We start from the raw sequence: 18,686 nt of genomic DNA, 5'->3' as shown, positions 1-18,686 counted from the left end.
TATTATTTTACAAATTTACCAGTTAAATATTTAAAGCAGTCATGATCATAATTACTTCATTCATTTTCAAAATGTTAACCCTTTAAACGCAACTTTGTTAAAAGAACGCCACTGTTTTTATGAAAAAACGAAACACAAAAATTGCCTTTTTTCTATAAATGCAAGGGGGATTTTTCATTTATTTTTTACAGTCTGGTTCACGTCAACATTATATTTTTTAATAGCAGGGAACTATGAAAATATCATGTTTTTGCCACATAGGGCAAACATGAGAAAATGTCAACTTGGTGGAAAATAGTAAAAACTACAATTTAGAAGCCAGTGCTGTAGATTGAAAGCCTGATATTATAAATTAAATAATGAAAAGAATAATAAAATGCATGACTTTATACTGTAATGGCCGTGCGGTCAAAAAAATTGGTTTTAATGGGTTTCAATGAGGACATTTCTGCATCTTGGTTACACAGTTTATAAGTTATTTTTGAATCTGAGGTTGAACTCAAAAATAAAAATAAATAAAAATATCTTACACCCTTGCCAAATTGTATGCCATATAAATTAACACAGCCAAAAGGATCGAAAATTAAAAAATTAAAAAGCCAGGAATTGTATGCTTATGATGTGGTATGCTACTCATTTACTGACAGTAGATGGCAGGAGGAGACTGTATCAGAAGCAGCTTACTGAGGTGCAACCTTACAGCAAGAGCTACTTCAGTACAAACGACAGTAGAGCCATGAGGATTTGCTTTTGCATTACATTCATTAATGTAATTTGCAGCAACCATTAGTGTCGTGTGAAATACTTACCATGCAATCAATGTTGGGTTCAAGGTCCAGGTCATCTGGTTGGATGATTAGTTATGCACTTTTCCAAATAGCAGTGGGGCTCAGTAAACACTACTGCATTGATTGTTAGTTTCCAAATGGACTAGGTCTGAAAGACTTAGGTTCAGTCATTTCCACATCATGTAAAGTGATCAAGATCAAGAATGAATGCACCATGACATTAAAAAGGTCAGCAAAATACATTTTAAATTGTTGTATTAATGTGACAGTTTATTCAGTTTTTCCTTTCATATAAAAATAGTAAACACAGCAGTTATGTTCATTCAAGTATTTTACAACATTTAAAAAAGGTATAAAAAACATTTAACTACATTATTTAAGAAGTATAAATTGAAGCGCTACATATATTTCGACTGTGGACACAACAAATTATGGGACATTTCAGTTTGTGAACTTAAAGCATTAAGTTGAAGTGCAGCTATTTCCAAAAGTAAATCATTTTTGGACTCAAACAAATATAGAATACGTGCAGGCTAAAGAACAGCACAATGCTTTGAGATGTGAAGATGAAGTTTTCTTTTGAGATGGAGCTTCATGCTACAGGAGTGTGACACAGTGGGCAGCAGCTATATTTGCTGATCTCCTGCCCCAGAGCGCAGTGTTTACACACACTGCACATCCAGAACTGGTACTCCTGGATCTGTAGACCCGTCACAATGCAGGTGGGCAATTTTCCTTCCGCCCTAAAAAGGAGGGACAAATAGAAATAGTAAGACCATAGAGAAGTAAAAGAGTTAAAGGAAGGCAAATAGTAGAGAACTCGGTGCAGAAGTAATTCAACACAGTGCTATTATCAGTGCTAACATCCTACATATTTCTTTAATAAAATAAATGGACCTTTTGCAGACTCCTAGCATTTCCCTATTCAGGATTCACTTTTAGGACAGTTATAAAACCCCCAACTATGCTTCTTCCGACTACAGGAACTGGCTCTGTAATTTTCCTCATCCCCCAAAAATCGATCCAAACTGGAGTGTATACAAATCATCTTAATATCAACTGTGAGGTTACCAGAGCTCATTTCAAGTTATGCAGTAATAACAAACAACCATTTGGGCCTTTTCGCACCGGGGACCCAGGAGAAACTTTGTTGATTATTTTCTGTGTTCCAAGCTTTCCCACCAAGGCCGACGCAAATAGTATCATTCATAAGTTTTGCACCATCACACGTCATCTTCTATAGTTAAACCCACACTCAACTCTGCACACTGGAGATAGGCTCGTTATTCTAAGTGTTCAAGACTGTGTACAAAAAGTTGCAAAATGGATGCATTTCCTATGAAGCACATTATTGTATCATTGCTCAAATTCTTTGCTCTGGTTTTCATCATGAATGACTGGACTGAGCAGAGTCTAAAGGTGTTGAGTTTATTATAAGTGATACATGAATATAGTTAAGGTCAGTTTATAATACCTACGGGGCCCTGTGGAGTTCTCAAGGAAATACAGTGAGCTCATATGTTTCCATTGCCGGTAATTATAACAATAAAAATAATAATAATAATAATAATAATAATAATAATTGATTTAATTCTATCACTAATCCAATATAGTCAGGTTTAATAGTTTACCTGTCATTTCTGACGCGTGTAATGTCCATAGCATAACATCATATAATGTACGTGGATGGTCTTCTATACATTATCTTGTTTACCCCTCTTCTGTTGGCTTCTCACATCACAAGAAAGTTCATCGGTTTTACTTCCCCAGATGTTATCTTTACGTTTGTCGTTCTTATGTTCGTTGCCTCGATAATCTTTATTTTGTTTGTCAAAAGATGACACTATTTTGCGAGGACCAAACGGATCAATATGCAAATTGCTGCGTGACCATATGAAGAGAAGTATGACATTGACGTCAGAAAAATATCAACTGACTGTGCTAGCTGAAGTCATTATTTTATTGGTTGAATTGTATTAATCGGCATCCACGATCCGAAGAAAGCAAAACAGCTGCAGAAAAAAATCTGCACTGTGAAATACGATAGTTTTGGATTCCGTGTGGATAGGCTCGCAGAGATAGATGGGTTTGAATTTTAATTGACGTGCAATTTGTTTGGTCTTAAGGGTGCTCTGATCAATCGGCCACCGATTGTTATTGGCCTTTATTCGATCTTGTTTGATCGCTGGTCTCTATAAAGGCGGGTCAAAAGAGATGATCAGATGACATCGATTCTAAATGGCAACATCTTCAATAGTCATTTTCCTGTTGGGTGCTGTAAAGCTCACGGTCGAAGCCGCGTGCTAATTACTGTTGTTGCTCCCAATGAAGATTCAGACAAATTCATCATGTCTTTAATATTTCTCTATTTCCCGTCGTAATCAGTGAATCTGATCTAAGCAAACCTTAGCATGGACCATTCATGAAATTGTCCAAATCTGTGTAAGAAGGAAAAGACTGGCAACATTATGACTTCTAAATAATATAATAATGTCATTTTGCAGCCGTACAGTTTAGGAAGCTAGTCTCCCGTCAGTGTTCGGAGCCAGAGTTTGACGTGCACTCATCGGTGCCCTCACCCCTCTGATGATCCGTACAGCTCCATCGTGTGGCTGTCCTTGGGGGGGTGCTTGGTGAAGATCTCCAGGGCCAAGTCCTCATAAAGCTGCCGCTGCTCCAAGTCCAGACTTTCTAGGGACTCCAGCTTGATGAAGGCCTGTGAGCATGTGCCGAAGGCCCTGTTGGCTGCGGCGCAGACCGCGAGCAGAGAGTAGATCTCCACCGCCGGGATGATGTCCTCATACTCACGCAAGTGAAGGGCTTTAATAATGGAGAAACAGTGAAGAGTTAGACCTCCACACTGTCTGGTTGTATTTATTTATTTTTACAAAGTGTCACCATCTCATTCTTAGGTGTTTCCAGGTTCCTTCTCTACTTTTACTATCTCTACTCCTGTCTTTAAGGTCAGTGTGGAAATGATACTGTAATAATTCAATCATAAGGTGAAGTATCCTCTGTGATTTTGTACCTGTGCGCATGGCGTTCTCCATGTAGCCTTCATACAGCTGCCTCTGAGCAAGCAGAAAGAAGTGATACGCCTCAGCTCCACGCCAGGCATTGTCCACAATACGATTGTCTGAAGACGTTGCATCTTCCTCAAGCAGCCCGGCGAGCGCAGATGTTGCCTATTTACAGTCCAACGGTATTGCAAAGCTTTTGTTCAAGAGGTATTAAGATTAATAGTAAATATATGTAATCAAGTATTAGTACTGATATATTACCTCAGACTTCTTCCCTTTGGCTTTGCTCTGCTGTGACGTTTTCACCTGCTCGTGGTAATTTTCAACAAGTCGTGCTGCCAGCACATAGAGCTTCTTCACCCGCAGTGGTCGGGTCCCTTTCTCTGCCTCCTCATCTGCTATCTGTGACAGAAGCGTTTAAGTCCATGCCCACAGACAAGTTATTTGAGCAATTAATTAGCTACATATCAGAATACAATATATGTATATTAAAGAATAATCTTTCCCTCATTTGTTAAATTGCCAAGTATCTTAAAGCCATAAAATAAGAAATGGCCGGGTGTGATTCATCTTAATTAGAATTATTAACCCTAAAATTGCTGCTCTAAGGGTGCTGATGGAAGCTGAAACAGACAGTTATATCTCTTCATCTGAATGTAGAAGTCCCAGAAATCTTTATACATGAAGCTACTCAAAAGCAATGAGCATGATAACATAAGCTTACCTTGAACATGAGTTTGGCTGCATCAAGAAAATGGTGGGCTTTCCGATACAGCTCCACCACCTCTAGGGTTTTATTCTTCTCAAGAAGATGTGACGCATATTTGGAAAGAAGAGATTTGATCTCTTTCATGTTGTGGGTCCTGGCGAGTTCCACTGCTTTGTTCCACTGTGAGAAAAGGACAATGTTCATTCAAGATTACCTTTACTTTTGCCTGCATCTTTTAATTATGGCATTTATCATATGAATCTAAATTAACTTTCATAAAAGTCAGTGCTATAACTCATTTAGTTGAATTTAGATTTCAGTGAAAATCTTTTTTTTGATCCCAGTAAATGGAAACAACTCTTACAGCAAAAATTAAACATCCTTTAAAAGAAAGCTGTTTTTTTACTAAGTCAAACAGCTGCAGCTTAAATTATGTATGTAAAGAAAGTAATTTCCTTTGTCCAAACAATCTTGAGACAAATGTTAAAATTGACACTGGAAGGGCAAAGTTCTAGAACAGCGTTCACACTGGATGGCTAAATATCACTCAGGAGGAGGGTGGGAGTGGGAGGACAGCAGGTGCCACAGTGACTGCAGAGGTACAAAGCTGTCAAAGGGCGTATGAATGCCAAGGGAACGCCGCCTCATGTGTTCGCTCAGAGACTGTGGCGCCACAGGTTCTCTGTCCGTCTCTCACCTGGTTCAGATGGACACAGATGTCAACGGCAGCTTTGGGCTGGTTGCACTTAAGGTAGGCCTTCACGGCCTGTTCACACATGCCCACAGTGGCAAACATTTGTCCAATATCCTGAAACACAGAGATGGAGACAATAGAGGGTTTGGTTTTTAAGGATTCAGAGTCGTTGTTGTCTGAAGCTTCTACGTTAAGCCCAAAAAGAATATCAAATACATCGGAACATTCGGCTCACCGGTAGAAGTTGATGATTCTCTGGAAGCACAGTGGTCAGCTTTTCAAGGCCGTGATAGTCCTCTAACATGTAGTAGCATTCTGCCAGCCTCTCCTGGTTACGACCTTGAAGGTAGTACTGCACTGCATTGACCCTTTGAACAGAGAGATATATATTTAAAACCTATAGCGGAGAAAAGTTTCCTTCAATCTTTAAGTAAAGGTTTACTGTTTAAATGCACTGAAAGAGTTATTGGTTGCTCTAATAATTCCTAGTGTCAATACGTGCTGTGACGAGGTCACGGGGGACAAAACCCTGAGTCCTCGATCTGTGCAAGAAGGCATTCTAAAGTTTACCTGACGCTTACATGAGGCTGCCGCATTTGGTGTTAGCTCAGTCACATAGGTATCCTTATAAAGTTATAGTCATTGTAGTACAAACTCCCTGTTCTTCTTTCCACCCAATTTTGCACTTAAATGTTTTACTTTGAAGAGATCATAGATGAATACGTCTTCAGTTCCTGGTGGTAAAGGGCTGTCTGACAGTGAGGTAAAGTGGGTAAAATATTCTAAATATAGCTTACACATTTTTGTTTGTCATTGTGTTTTTTGTTTTTTTCGATGGGCATTTGTTTTAAGTGTCTAAAATACGTCCACAGCAGTACATTGCTTTGCTCCTGTGCTGGTACTCCTGTCTGTTTCTCCAAACTCCATCTACTGTAGGTAATACACTACCTATGGATAAGTACCTCGTACAACCCCACTTTAAACCCCCCAAACTCTCCCTTAAATTATGAATTATTTTTATTGTCATTTATAAAACCATACAGTTGAGAGAGTAATGGCTTAGAATGTGCACTTTTCTTCCCCAAAACAGATCAACTATGTGGAGCATATTCCAAATACACTTTCAAACACACTAAACAACCAGAGAAATAATTCAATTTCAATACCACTTCTGTCTGTCAGCAAAGTAGTCTCCGATTGCATTGTACGCCTGTTCCAGTAGAGTATCATCACAGTCCCCAGAGCCAGTTTTGAGCAGCTGGAGCACCCTGAACCAGTCGCCCAGCTTGATCCTAAGGCTGATGGCAAGGTCCCTACAAGAAATAAATCAACTGTCATCAGGCCTAAAGAACCGGTGGCTTAATGTAATGTTGGCATTCAAAATGACCAACGAATCAAAAACCAAACAAGAACTGAATCAACCAGTGGAGGTCACCATCAAATATGCGCCAACAAATATGGCCAAATGTACCTGCGGTCCATATCCAGGTACATCCGCTCAGCTTCCTCAAACCTGCTGAAGTAAGCCGCCACCTCCGCCTGCTTCATGGGCTCGCTCTGCAGGTTGCCCAGCCGCTTGACGAACTCGATGCCTTGGTAGTCTTTGCAGCGGACAAAGGCCTGTTCGGCAGTCTTCAGATCCAGTTTCTGGAGGGCCGCCTCAGCCAGAAGACGCCTGACAGGATCATAACGGGGGGGTGGGGGGATGTTAGATACTATCACCAGTTGGGCTGCATTGCATGTTGTGTAAGCATATATCCTTATACCCATTCTAATATGATTTATGTAGCTATTAGGCTGATGAGGTCAAGAATCTTTTTTCACCAAATACGTTTTCTCTCTTCACCTCCATGTCAACCTCATGATTCTACAAATGTAGAACTCTAAAAAATGTGTACAAAGGTTGTCCTTAAGTCACAGACTGGAAATTACTTTTATTTTTTATTTTTTTGATGTTGCCAGATTTTGAGGGATGCTTTAACAAGTGACACACTAGCCAGAGGACACACATAAGCTGCAGCGATCACACTTCTACTTCAAAAGTACCAACCATAAATCTCTCATACCATGCAGCATCCTTCCAAACAGGTATAGAGTATATGCTCCAATGAAAGACGCTACTGACAGCAGATATTAATTGTTGCTAATTTGACCTGGCAAGAAAGCTCCAAAATCTCTTGCAGAGACAATTTAGGATCCGTTTTTGAGAATTGATTTTGCTTCTTTGTATCACTATGTCCCGTGTTTACTTTGATTAAATCCCCTGTAAAAGACATCAGGCTGCTGCCACATGACCACCCACACCTCACACACACACACTGAGGGGTCAGGTTAAATTCAGTGTTCTGCCTTTTTATGTGGGAGACGTCAGATTACCAAAACTCATTAATCCTGTGCGTCAAGGCCTCCCTTCCAACTTTTTCTAAATTAGTTGTTCCTGTTTTTATTCTTGAAATGCATCAGATTGATGAGATTAAACCTTTTTCACCCCAAAAAATGTTTTACATTATACATTTTTTATCATAATTGTCCATGTGTTTTGGCTGCAGATTGGTGGTGCTGTGTGTTCAAACTGTGCCTCTCTTCACCATCAACATCATGATTTTCTGGAGCAATCAAACAAGACTGTGCAGTCAGGACTTCCAACTTTGCTGTAGCTCTTGTAAGATTGAAGTATCGCTCTCAAACTTGAAGCCATGCTTTAGTAAAGAACCAAATGTCATATTTACCAGAGTCTTGGGTGAGGATTGTCTTCAATGAACTGCGAGGCATCTTCAATCCCCACTTTTTCAATCAATGCACGACTGTCTCTCAGGGAGCGGATTTCAAAGTTGATGAGGTTGTCTTTGTTAGGCCTCTCTGGATCCTGTGGAGCAAGATCCCACGACTGAGTGTTTAATTAAATCAACAAATACAAACTGCGTCGTTCAGCACATTCAAGGTACAACAAAATAATTATGCAGAAAGCTTCTCTTTGTTCCCGTTAACACAACAAATGGGCAAATTCTCATCCTTTGCAATCAGCTGTTACCCATTAGTTAACAGTAGCATCAAAACAAGTCAGTAATAAGTCTAAACAATTGTAAAGCCATCAACTTTAGGATATTCTAAGCAATTCTTCACCCTCAAAATGACCATTTGTTTATCAGCTACTCACACAGATTCTTGAAGAAAACTTTGTTTTTCTCTCATGTATCCACGGTGAACAGAGAATCAAAGAGTAGTGAGCATACAAATGGATAAATGAGAATTAGAATATCCTGCTTGAGTTGTGTGAGTTTGTTAACGGCTGTTTTGATGTCGTTTTGCTGCTTTTAAACCAACCCCCATGAAGTATTCCTTTAAGAGCCGATATGGTAAGTTTCTCTATATGAGCATAAATGGTTATGTTTCAGATTTCAACATAATTGTGTTGGAACTTTAGGCATCTCATGTGCCTTTTTTTTTTCTTCCAAAGATTTACCTTCATGATTTCATCAAGCAGGACAGATTTGATTTCCAGGTCTTCAAAGTTGCAAATGTAGCCAGACGTTTGGATGGGTTCCTGTTTAAAAAAAAAAAAAAAAAAAAAAAAAAAAAAAAAAAAACACGATGGCAACAGTTGCTAAATGTTTATCTAGTGACAAAAGGACAATGGAGCTGACCATCACACAAACACCCGAGCACTCACCTCTGGGTCTAGGTTCCTGAAGACATACATCCTGGTCTTCTCCATCATGGCAAACAGATCAGGATTGTCATGCGCCCACTTCATGTCCCAAACATCCTTGCGCTCAAACTTGGATGGATCTCCTGCAGACGCCTGGTTTCCTGTGCTGTCATCTGCGGAGGCACGGACTTCCAGGTCCAACAAAGTCAGCACACCCGCAATGTCGATTATGGCCAGACGACTAAAAAGCAAAAATGATTAAATGTTTATGAAAAATGTAACAGCTTTCAAATCTGACAAACCTGTGTTTGAGCTTGTTAATGATAGATATCTGTACAGCAACGAGTTGAATCTGCATAACACCAATCAACCCTTGCCTTGAGTTGCAGTTCAAGGACAGATAGAAGGCTCTGTTGTTCAAAGTGTATTTCTGGATGAGAACAACATTTGGGAGGCTGTATCTATGGATGGTGCCAGACTCGCGGCCCTGTAAGGACACATGCAACCAAACACACAATGTTTTACTTTCAATGCATGACTCAAAACGTTATTATTAAAACAGAGATGTACATACCACTACTAGGGTTTTATCTGTTGCTGTAATACAACAAATGGGATCTCGAGTTGCCTGAAACAGAAACATACATTCAAACCATGACGAGTTAAACAATTTATCTGCAGCAAAAAATAAAAAAAAACTTTATTCTCATTAAAATCATTCCTTTTTGTGCTAACAATTAAACTATGAGTAGTATTACTGGTTTAATTACTACTAATAACTACTAGTATTAGTAGTTTATATGTGTTTTATAAATATATATATCTTTAAGTTTTTTTTAATAAGACAAAAAAAAAGGCTTCACATACAGTAGTTGGAGAGGTCAAATTAAAATGTAATGAACTAGTCACAGTATGATGTTCCAAAAGTGGCTCAGAAGTTTCTGTTGAGTTATTTTCTGATGTTGTGCTTCAACCTGGATGTTGTAAAAACCTGTGCATCTTGAGAGGTGAAAATGTCTCTTACTGTGAAGGCTTTTGCAAAATCTGGACTGCTGTCGCTAGCCGCAGATGGATTGCTGTCAATGTGATAAACCCTAGAGAGGAAGGAAGTGAGAACAAATGAGAAAGAGCCAGCGAGACAGACAAACAGTTACCCTTTCCTCTGCTGAGGCGAACTGTTGTCCAGGTGCTAGGATAGACGTGGCAGAACATTAGGTCATGCCCAGCCCGTCTGGAACCTTGGTGGCATTTGATTCAGATGAATGGATCCTTTTCATAGCACTGTCAGTAAATACAAACACCCTACGCAGAAACAGTGAGCCGGTAAACCCAAGGTTTCATCCACTGACTCACAGAATAGAGCTTTGTGGTCATTCTGGCCTCCCTGTAACTTTCCATGATCCTCTTGATGTGTACTGTAAGTTCTGACCTGGCCAGTTCTATTTAGTTTTGATGCAGCTCCATTGTGCTGTAAATGTTAGGCAAAAATAAAAACTCACCTCTCTCTTCCCTCCTTCTTAGTTCTGGTCACTTGGTTGATCTCCATGGCAGTTAATTTCTTTGCCACTCTGTACTGCCACAAGTAGAAAGCCTCTTTGGATGCGGCGATCACATGTGTCTTGGTCATGGTGACAAACAGCGGATCTGACCAAGTAGACAAGGGACAGATGTAGTTAGAAAGATTAGGATCAATGTAGAGTGTGTATAAAATTATCTCATTTGGGAGCAAGTAAATCAGTTGTATCCACTTCTTTTTTTTATGTCATTTGCTGGATCTTTATGTCATTTGATGGATCACACCATACACTTTACAGTACCTATACACAAATAGTAATTAGGTATTCACATATTGGGTGGTGTAATGTTGCATAAAACACAATCCATTCTCTTGCAATAAACTATACCAAACTAACTAAAAGAAAACAGCCTTCATGAGGCCACCAGGAGAAAGAGACACCTCCAAAAGGCCCACACAGGAACTAACTCTCTAACTCTTTACCTAAGTGGTAAATCTGAAACCATTCACTAAGCCTTTCAAATCTGCAGACTTTGAACCGCCTTGAGCTCAGAAAAACCATTGGACACGTCCAGCAGAGACAGAATGCTGAATATTTGTGAGATATGAAGACGCCCAGTGCGAACAGTCTGTTTGCTATAGGATGCTTTTGGCCCATGAAAGATGGATCTGTGGGCAGCAGGTGGCAGAACGCCACCCACCGTTTCTCTATACACAAGGTGTGATGTCTCACATTTGCTTGAAGAAATACTCCGACCTTATGGTAATATAGGACTTTGTTCAGCCTACTGTTGTGCCACAAGAATATTACTCCCAAGTTCTCTTCTGTGTGCCCACTGTATGCAAGCTTAAGGGGGAACATTTCTTGTTTGTGTAAGAAAATCCGATTTTTTTTATGTTTCTTCACTGCATGAACTCACCAATGTCAATGTATTTTGAGTCCAGTGGAGTCCCGATAGAGTTGCACAGAATCAGGACGTACTGCAAAACACACAGTGGTGCAACGTTATTCTACAGGTCACTTGATGATTCTTTATCAAAACAAATAGTCCTCATTTTGGGTGCGTGATTTAAATTTGTACATTACCCTCGCATGACTCGCAGACTCTAACTCAGCATCCTCCTGTGTAGCATGAATTTAAAAAAAACAGGAGGCAAGAGAGCAGAGAAACATTTGTGATCCTTACTGTTGCAGCTCACTCTGTATCTTCCCCATTGTGTTTTAAAGGTTAGAATATATCTGGATAAGCTGGTCTGAGGCATACAACACGTATAAAGTCAATCTACAACGTTTTATAGATCATTAAAAGTCCTGTTGCTTTACTCTCACTGTTGCCGTGTTCGGACATATAAAGCAGAGGTGTCTGTACCTGAGGCTGCGTGTCGTCTGCTTTGCTGGCTAGGATGCAGAAGTCTCCTGAGGTGGTGATGGACATCAAGCTCTTGACATATTTGACAAACTTCTCGTTGTTTTTGGTGTCCCAGAATACCACGCAGTACTCTTGGCGCTCTGGCTTTGTGTAGGCATACACCACTGTGCTGCAACAGTAGCCCCACTGTTAGGAAACATAAAGCAGCTGGTGAGATTCACCCTCTGTGTGGGGGTTCTGAACTCTGGGAAGATATATGATCAATGGTCATTTTTACTGTAGGTTCATTGAAAATATGTTTTCTTTGTTTTTTACGCAGTGAAGTTATTTAGGTGTTACTGGTTTTTGAACATTTGGAAGCATGATGTTAAACTAGCAATAGCAACCCATACCCTGAGCAACTGGCCAGAGCTTTAACTGTACTAATGCCAGATGAAGTATTATATTTTTAGCTTTCTCTATCTACGAGTGTTTACGAGAACTATTTTTTTTCCTCTAAAACTTTAATTTAAAGCAAGCCACAAGTGTTTCCATTTACCTTGTAGTCTGGTCTTATGTTGGCAAAGTAGATGTAGGAGTCCACGGCCAGGCCAATGCGCAGCCCTCCTCCCTCCCAGCCAACTCCCGTCATCTGCTTCCCAGGCACTTTAAGAGTTCTCAGATGCTGTGTAAACAAGAAAGAGGGCAAAATCTCCTATTTGTCCTGTCTCATGGTATTTGTATGTCCCCACTGGGGTTCTTAGGGGGCATGGGTATGCAAGGGAGGATTTTTAATCAATATCAACAACTCAAGAACTTGTTTTGCCAAGTGATGAGAATTCTGTCTTTCAGAGTACATTTCCCATTTTACTTGCATTTTCAACCGCTCAAAAATGTAGATAAGCAAAACAGAGGAACTTGTAAGGTACTTTGAGCTTAAAGGGCCAGTGTGTAGCATTAATGCATTGGCAGAAATGTAATATAATATTAATGAGTATGTTATATTAAGTGTATAATAACTCAAGACTAAGAAATGTTGCGTTTTATTGTTACCTGAGAGTGAGCTGTTTATATCTATATACAGAGTTGGTCCTCTTCACGGAGTCCACTATGTTGCCCAGGCATGTTTCTACAGTAGCCCAGAACGGACAAACCTTACACTGGCTCTAAATAGGTCCATTTGCATTTTGGCCACGGCCACAGTAGTTCTTCTACACGCTTTGGCACGTGAGAGAAGAATCAGTTGGTTACAAGATGCAACCTCACGGCTAGAGCCCTTAAAATCCTACACACTGGCCCTATGAATGAAACCCCAAAACTGAAGGAAAAAAAAAACAGACACTGTATTCTAATTTAACTCGGTCCATTCCATGTAAATTCTTCTTTTTGGTCCAACATATGATAGTGACAGGAACACTGCATGGTAGTGTACTGCTTATCCCTCATGTGTTTATACAAAGCTCTGTGTAAGGGAACAAAACCCTCACCTCTCCAAATGGCGTGTAGAACTGCACAACGTTGAACTCTTTCTCCAGATTTGAGGCTTTGAGGGAACCTGCCACCGCCAGAACACTGCCACAATGATTCCACTGGATACTGACCACATTCATCAGAGTGTCGATACACACTGGGCCTGAAGAAAAGGGCAGCAGCATAGCTCATCACCATCAGTAAACATTTCATTGAAGTGTAAGCTGGAGAGTACACTGCAGTCTTTGAAGGTTTTTTTCCCCCTTACTTTCATCATTCTCATAGCGCATGACCTGGCATCTCCCATTGTCAAAACAGATGGCAAGACATGGACAGTCTGGTTCAACGTAACCCCTAGTTCCTGCATACCAGTGGATACCTGCAATACTGATAGCTCCAGTCGAATTGGCGAGACAGCTGATGGTCATTTTTATCTGAAACACAACATGAAATTATTGTTTTGTATTATTTTCATGTTATATTTAGCAAATGAATGAATCGGTTTTTCTTAATGTAAAGCAAAGCTTTAAAGGGTTATGTATTGGTATTGGGAATGTATTGCTTTAATTGACTATTTGCCATAAACATTGATTGGACATCCACATAAAAGATGTTGAATTTTCCCTTTAAGCAAGCATTGTAGTTGGTAGTGGTGTGCATTGCTCTCTACCACAGTGCATGTTTTGATATCAGCAGCAGTTGCCTTTTTGTTATAAGTTTAAGGGGCTTTACATTTCACATTAATTCACATTAACAAGATCATATAATATAGCACCATTTCAAGCCTTAAGCAGGCTTATGATTTGCCAACAATATACCCTCTGATAATGTATAATAGATTATTCCTAAATCTGCTTGTTCCACATGGGTACATAATAAAATTACATTTATTTTTTAATTAAATTCATGCACTCACTATAAAGTTTCCTTGATTGTCATAGATGTGTACTTCCCCATTGGCCATGCCAAAGAGGAGGATCTTGCTGTCTGGTGACCACGCCACATGAGCGAGCTGATTCCCCTTAAGCTCCTTCCCCCAAATGCGGTTTCCTACAAAAAAAGGCGTTATCCTACTTCGCAAGTTCATACTCAGTATGTGAATAAAGCAATCCTTAATGCTAAATATTGTTGGAAAAATATTGTATTTGATCAAAATCATTTTTTACCATCTACAGATCCAACAATGACCGCTCCATCTTCATACACAATGCAGATCTTCTGACCGTCAGCATTCCAACTCATGCTCCTCACCACAGACTTGTTCCGGTTGTTGATCATCTCCTCGTACCATGCACCTTCAGAAGGGGGGGGGGGGGGACGATGACAAACAACTGTAAAAGCCAAATTCATTTCAAGTCAACTTGATTTTTATATTTGACAGCAGTAAACACCTTTGTAGAGCATCCATACAATGATGAGTCCATTCTGGTCACTGGTTGTCAGCTTTTCATACTGTTCGTTCCAGGTGACCACTTGTACTGCGCCTGCAAGTGTAGTAGTCGTGAAGTGTCAGATCATTTTAAAGTGGCCTTCTTTACGTCCCTGCACCACCTAAATAAGAACGCTGCCTGTTACTAACATAGTATAATGATTCGGCAACAGCTGAATATAACTTACCACTGTGTCCCTCTAGAGTCTGGTTCATTGACAGATTACTCGGTGCAGCAAGACCTTTCAGTTTGGCATCATCTGTTGAGAAAGCAGAAAAAGAGATCAGGTTCAGAGCCCCAACAATGTCCAAGCAATTCTCAGTGAGGGAATTGTGCAGAAACATTTCTGAAAGACCAGCATTTGTCTACAGCATTGGAGCAGTAGCTTATAGGTAAAACCAGCATAGAGTTCTCATTGTTTCTTTCACTTTACTGTTGGTGGGTTTCTCTGTTTGTTTAGCAACATAATAACATAATACCAGCGGGTCTGTCCAGCAGACGAAGTGGACAAGGTGGTACCATTTCTACTTACAGTGACTGGACACTGAGGCACCAAAACTGTGCCAAAAAGCTTATGAGAGTTTCAGACCGCTTCTTAGCCATCGTTTAAAAAAGAGCCGTTGTTTCAAAAACACTCAAATCTAAAGCATATGGGTATTACATAATGACTTTGACAAATAAACTTTAACACAAAGATAAATGTATTGAACATTATTCATCAAAGCCAAAATATTCTTTTTGGGCTAACTTTTGTTCTATCCTAGAGCAAAATAACAATAAAACAATAAATATATGGTAATATCTATAGTATTTTATATATATTTAAATCTGACCTAGGACACAACAGGCCTAGCCAACATCAGTTTAATTAACAGTGGAATGTATTATGACAACTTGTACACGTTGTCCACTTGGCCGAGGGCCATTTATTCATCATGATCATTCATTTCCATAACCTGCTTATCCAGTTAAGGGTCGCAGGGGTGCTGGAGCCGATCTCAGCTGTCATTGGGCGAAGGCAGGGTTCACCCTGGACAGGTCTCCAGCCTATCACAGGGCTGACATATAGAGACAAACAACCATTCACACTCACATCCACACCTACGGGCAATTTAGAGTCTTCAATTAACCTAACCTGCATGTCTTTGGACTGTGGGAGGAAGCCGGAGAACCCGGAGAGAACCCACGCTGACACGGGGAGAACATGCAAACTCCACACAGAAGGCCGTCCCCTCTTGCTGTGAGGCGACAGTGCTAGTCACCACACCACCGAGCAGCCCTTATTCATCATCATCATCGTTATTAGAATTATATCATCAAGTCTTACCCATCTTTGAAACTAGAGATCAAGGATCAGGTGACAATACTAATAAGTTTAATTATGATAAAAGAGGAGGATAACTATAATTATTCTATAAGATTTATTTTAGTTATTGTGGATTTTTATTTTTCTTACTTTTGAACTTTACTTTTTTTACTATGTACCTTGTTTGCACTATCCTCTCTGCTGCTGTAATCCTGTAAATGTCCCCGCTGTGGGACAAATAAAGGATTATCTTATCTTATGCCATGCCCCTCACAGTGATTGTGTTCATGATTTTGGAGACTTGGTTCAGATTTCCATTCTCACTTCAGTTTTCACCCACTCAGGTTGTCAGGCCTGGGATAGATAGATAGACGTGTCCCTCTTGCTGTGAGGCGACAGTGCTAACCACCACTCCACCGTGCTGCCCTCATTCCTCATTATCATCGTTATTAGAAGTACAGTACCAGTCAAAAGTTTGGACACACCTTCTCATTCAACTACTCTGAAGAATGTAAAATATAAAACATATTCTGGTTTGTTGAGCATTTGTTTGTTTACCACATAATTCCACGTGTTCCTTCATAGTTTGGATGTCTTCAATATTAATCTACAATGTAGAAAAACATTAAAATAAAGAAAAACCATTGAATGAGAAGGTGTGTCCAAACTTTTGACTGGTACTGTACCTCATCAAGTCTTACCCATCTTTGAAACTAGAGAGCAAGAATCAGGTGACAATACTAATAAGTTTAATTATGCAATGCACCTCACAGTGATTGTGTTCATGGTTTTGGAGACTTCCTACATGGGTCAGATTTCCACTCTTACCCACTAAGGCTGTCAGGCCTGGGTTAGATAGATAGATGTGTCCCGGCTCTCTCCTCCTCTGACCTCTGACCTCTCCCGTCTCCTCTCCTCCTCTGACCTCTGACCTCACCTGTCTGAGTCTCCAGCTTCAGGACCCTGAGGAGTCCCTCGTCTCCTCCGCAGGCGATGAAGCCCTGATCTTTGTTCCAGGAGACACATTTCAGGTGGATGTTGTTGGGGATGGCGATCTATGAAAACAGGAGGACGTGAAGCCACGTTGTTAACCAGCTGTGTGTGTGTGTGTGTGTGTGTGTGTGTGTGTGTGTGTGTGTGTGTGTGTGTGTGTGTGTGTGTGTGTGTGTGTGTGTGTGTGTCTGTGTGTGTGTGTGTGTGTGTGTGTGTGTGTGTGTGTGTGTGTGTGTGTGTGTGTGTGTGTGTGTGTGTGTGTGTGTGTGTGTGTGTTGAACCAGCTCTCGTGGACTCACCTTCTTGCTGAGGTAGATAAACATGGCGGCTGTGCTAACGTTAGCATGCAGCGTTAGCTTTGCTACTAAGTTGCCCACCGAGCACTGAAGACGGGCTGTGTGTCGGTAGACCTTCAGTGGTAACGACCGACTGCGTGCACAGGTGATCACGTGAGAAGCCCGGGTCCAGTGTGACGTCTCATCGGCGTGTAGAGGACTGCAGCACTCTGGTAGCTTCCCTCCGTCTCCCGTGGTAACCGTAACCCGGAAGAGCGTGTCGGGGCTTTCTGGTAATTGTAGTTTTTCCACGTTTGCTCTCTGGTGACGCCCTGTCCCTTTGGCTGCGTCACCACTGAGTCACTCATTTGTTTATTTGTATGTGGGACTCAAATGTTCTGCTCACACTACTTTATTAAGCACACTGTGAGCAAAATAATAATAAAAAAATAATAAAACTGAAGTACGCTCCATGCAGTGGCTCTAGATCATTTCATAAATGCATGACAAAAGCTTAATAAACCAGCAATTCAATACATAAAAAGCAATGCTAAACTCTTTGTTTTTCAAAGTCTGCATAGTGAAAGTTAAGTCACTCTCAAGAAGGCTTCATTTGTGCTGAGACGCTAAGAAGTCCTTAACATGATTTTATTGATTTGTAAAGTCCCTTGGTAACTAAGCTACAACACACAATACAAGACATACGGGATCCATTCTTTGAGAATATTTATTTTACATGTCAACTATACACCCAATAGAAAATATACAGACAAGTTGTTTTCTATCACGAAAGCACCATAATATGAACAATACTGTCAGTTTTCACAAAGATCCCTGCACCACATACTCTTTTCAATTGGTTTCATGTGTGTTCCATTGATAAGACAAGAAGAAAAAACAGTACATGTGTGTATTGTATGAAGAAAATGCTGTTGGGGGGACTGTTGCTGTTTTAGCTGAATGCAAAAACTTGGTAGATCTTGACTTAAAATCTCATTATTCAAAACTTGAAAGATTTTATTTAATTGCTAGGACTGCTACCAGATACTTTGGTACAACACTTGCCAAGTGTGCTGAGACTGCCGTCCAATTATTCCCTAAATTGTTTTCCCTCTCCCGTCAAAATAGTTGTACCTGTCCGTCCCAAACAAAACAAACCAATTCATTTTGCGCAACATAGCTGTTGCAATATTTCAAGTATCAAATAACAGGATTATAGTAATTCACTGTGATGTAACAATGCCATAGGCCAATTAGATCGGGGTAACAACAATGGCCGTATTGTAGAAGAGATTAGTTCTTGTGTTATGGTTATGGATGGAGGCCTTGTGTGACCAAGAAATGCTCTTGCATCTGTGAATACAAAACAAGGATCACACGTTTTCAGCAAAAAACATTGAAATTGTTGAAAGCATACTTTTAACATGTTTATAATGAAGTTTGCACTTCTCTCTATTCTAGAATTTCCCATAATCATTTTACATATC

At 40.2% G+C, this 18,686-nt stretch overlaps 1 protein-coding gene across 2 annotated transcripts; it reads right to left on the bottom strand.

Annotated features, from left to right (window-relative positions):
- Positions 1-1,075: 1,075 nt before the first annotated feature.
- On the bottom strand, positions 1,076-17,455 carry wdr35 (WD repeat domain 35). Of its 2 annotated transcripts, XM_054613609.1 has the most exons (28): positions 17,224-17,455; positions 16,869-16,986; positions 14,813-14,884; positions 14,587-14,679; positions 14,362-14,490; positions 14,112-14,245; positions 13,464-13,629; positions 13,213-13,358; positions 12,285-12,410; positions 11,747-11,932; positions 11,464-11,499; positions 11,297-11,357; positions 10,360-10,504; positions 9,885-9,954; positions 9,435-9,488; positions 9,238-9,347; positions 8,882-9,101; positions 8,675-8,755; positions 7,941-8,077; positions 6,683-6,886; positions 6,378-6,524; positions 5,447-5,579; positions 5,215-5,325; positions 4,533-4,697; positions 4,070-4,210; positions 3,817-3,973; positions 3,368-3,608; positions 1,076-1,531 (listed from the first exon to the last, which is right to left on the bottom strand). In XM_054613609.1, the coding sequence occupies exons 1-28, from the start codon at positions 17,245-17,247 to the stop codon at positions 1,381-1,383; spliced, it is 3,558 nt and encodes a 1,185-aa protein (XP_054469584.1). In that variant the 5' UTR covers positions 17,248-17,455; the 3' UTR covers positions 1,076-1,380. The 2 variants fall into 2 exon arrangements, with proteins under 2 accessions (XP_054469584.1, XP_054469586.1); XM_054613611.1 differs by lacking the exon at positions 11,464-11,499.
- Positions 17,456-18,686: the final 1,231 nt, after the last annotated feature.

Source organism: Anoplopoma fimbria, chromosome 15 (genome assembly GCF_027596085.1).
Source record: "Anoplopoma fimbria isolate UVic2021 breed Golden Eagle Sablefish chromosome 15, Afim_UVic_2022, whole genome shotgun sequence".
Classification (NCBI taxonomy): Eukaryota; Metazoa; Chordata; class Actinopteri; order Perciformes; family Anoplopomatidae; genus Anoplopoma; species Anoplopoma fimbria.
Note: the sequence above shows the minus strand (reverse complement) of the source record. Positions and strands in the feature narration are given on the sequence as shown.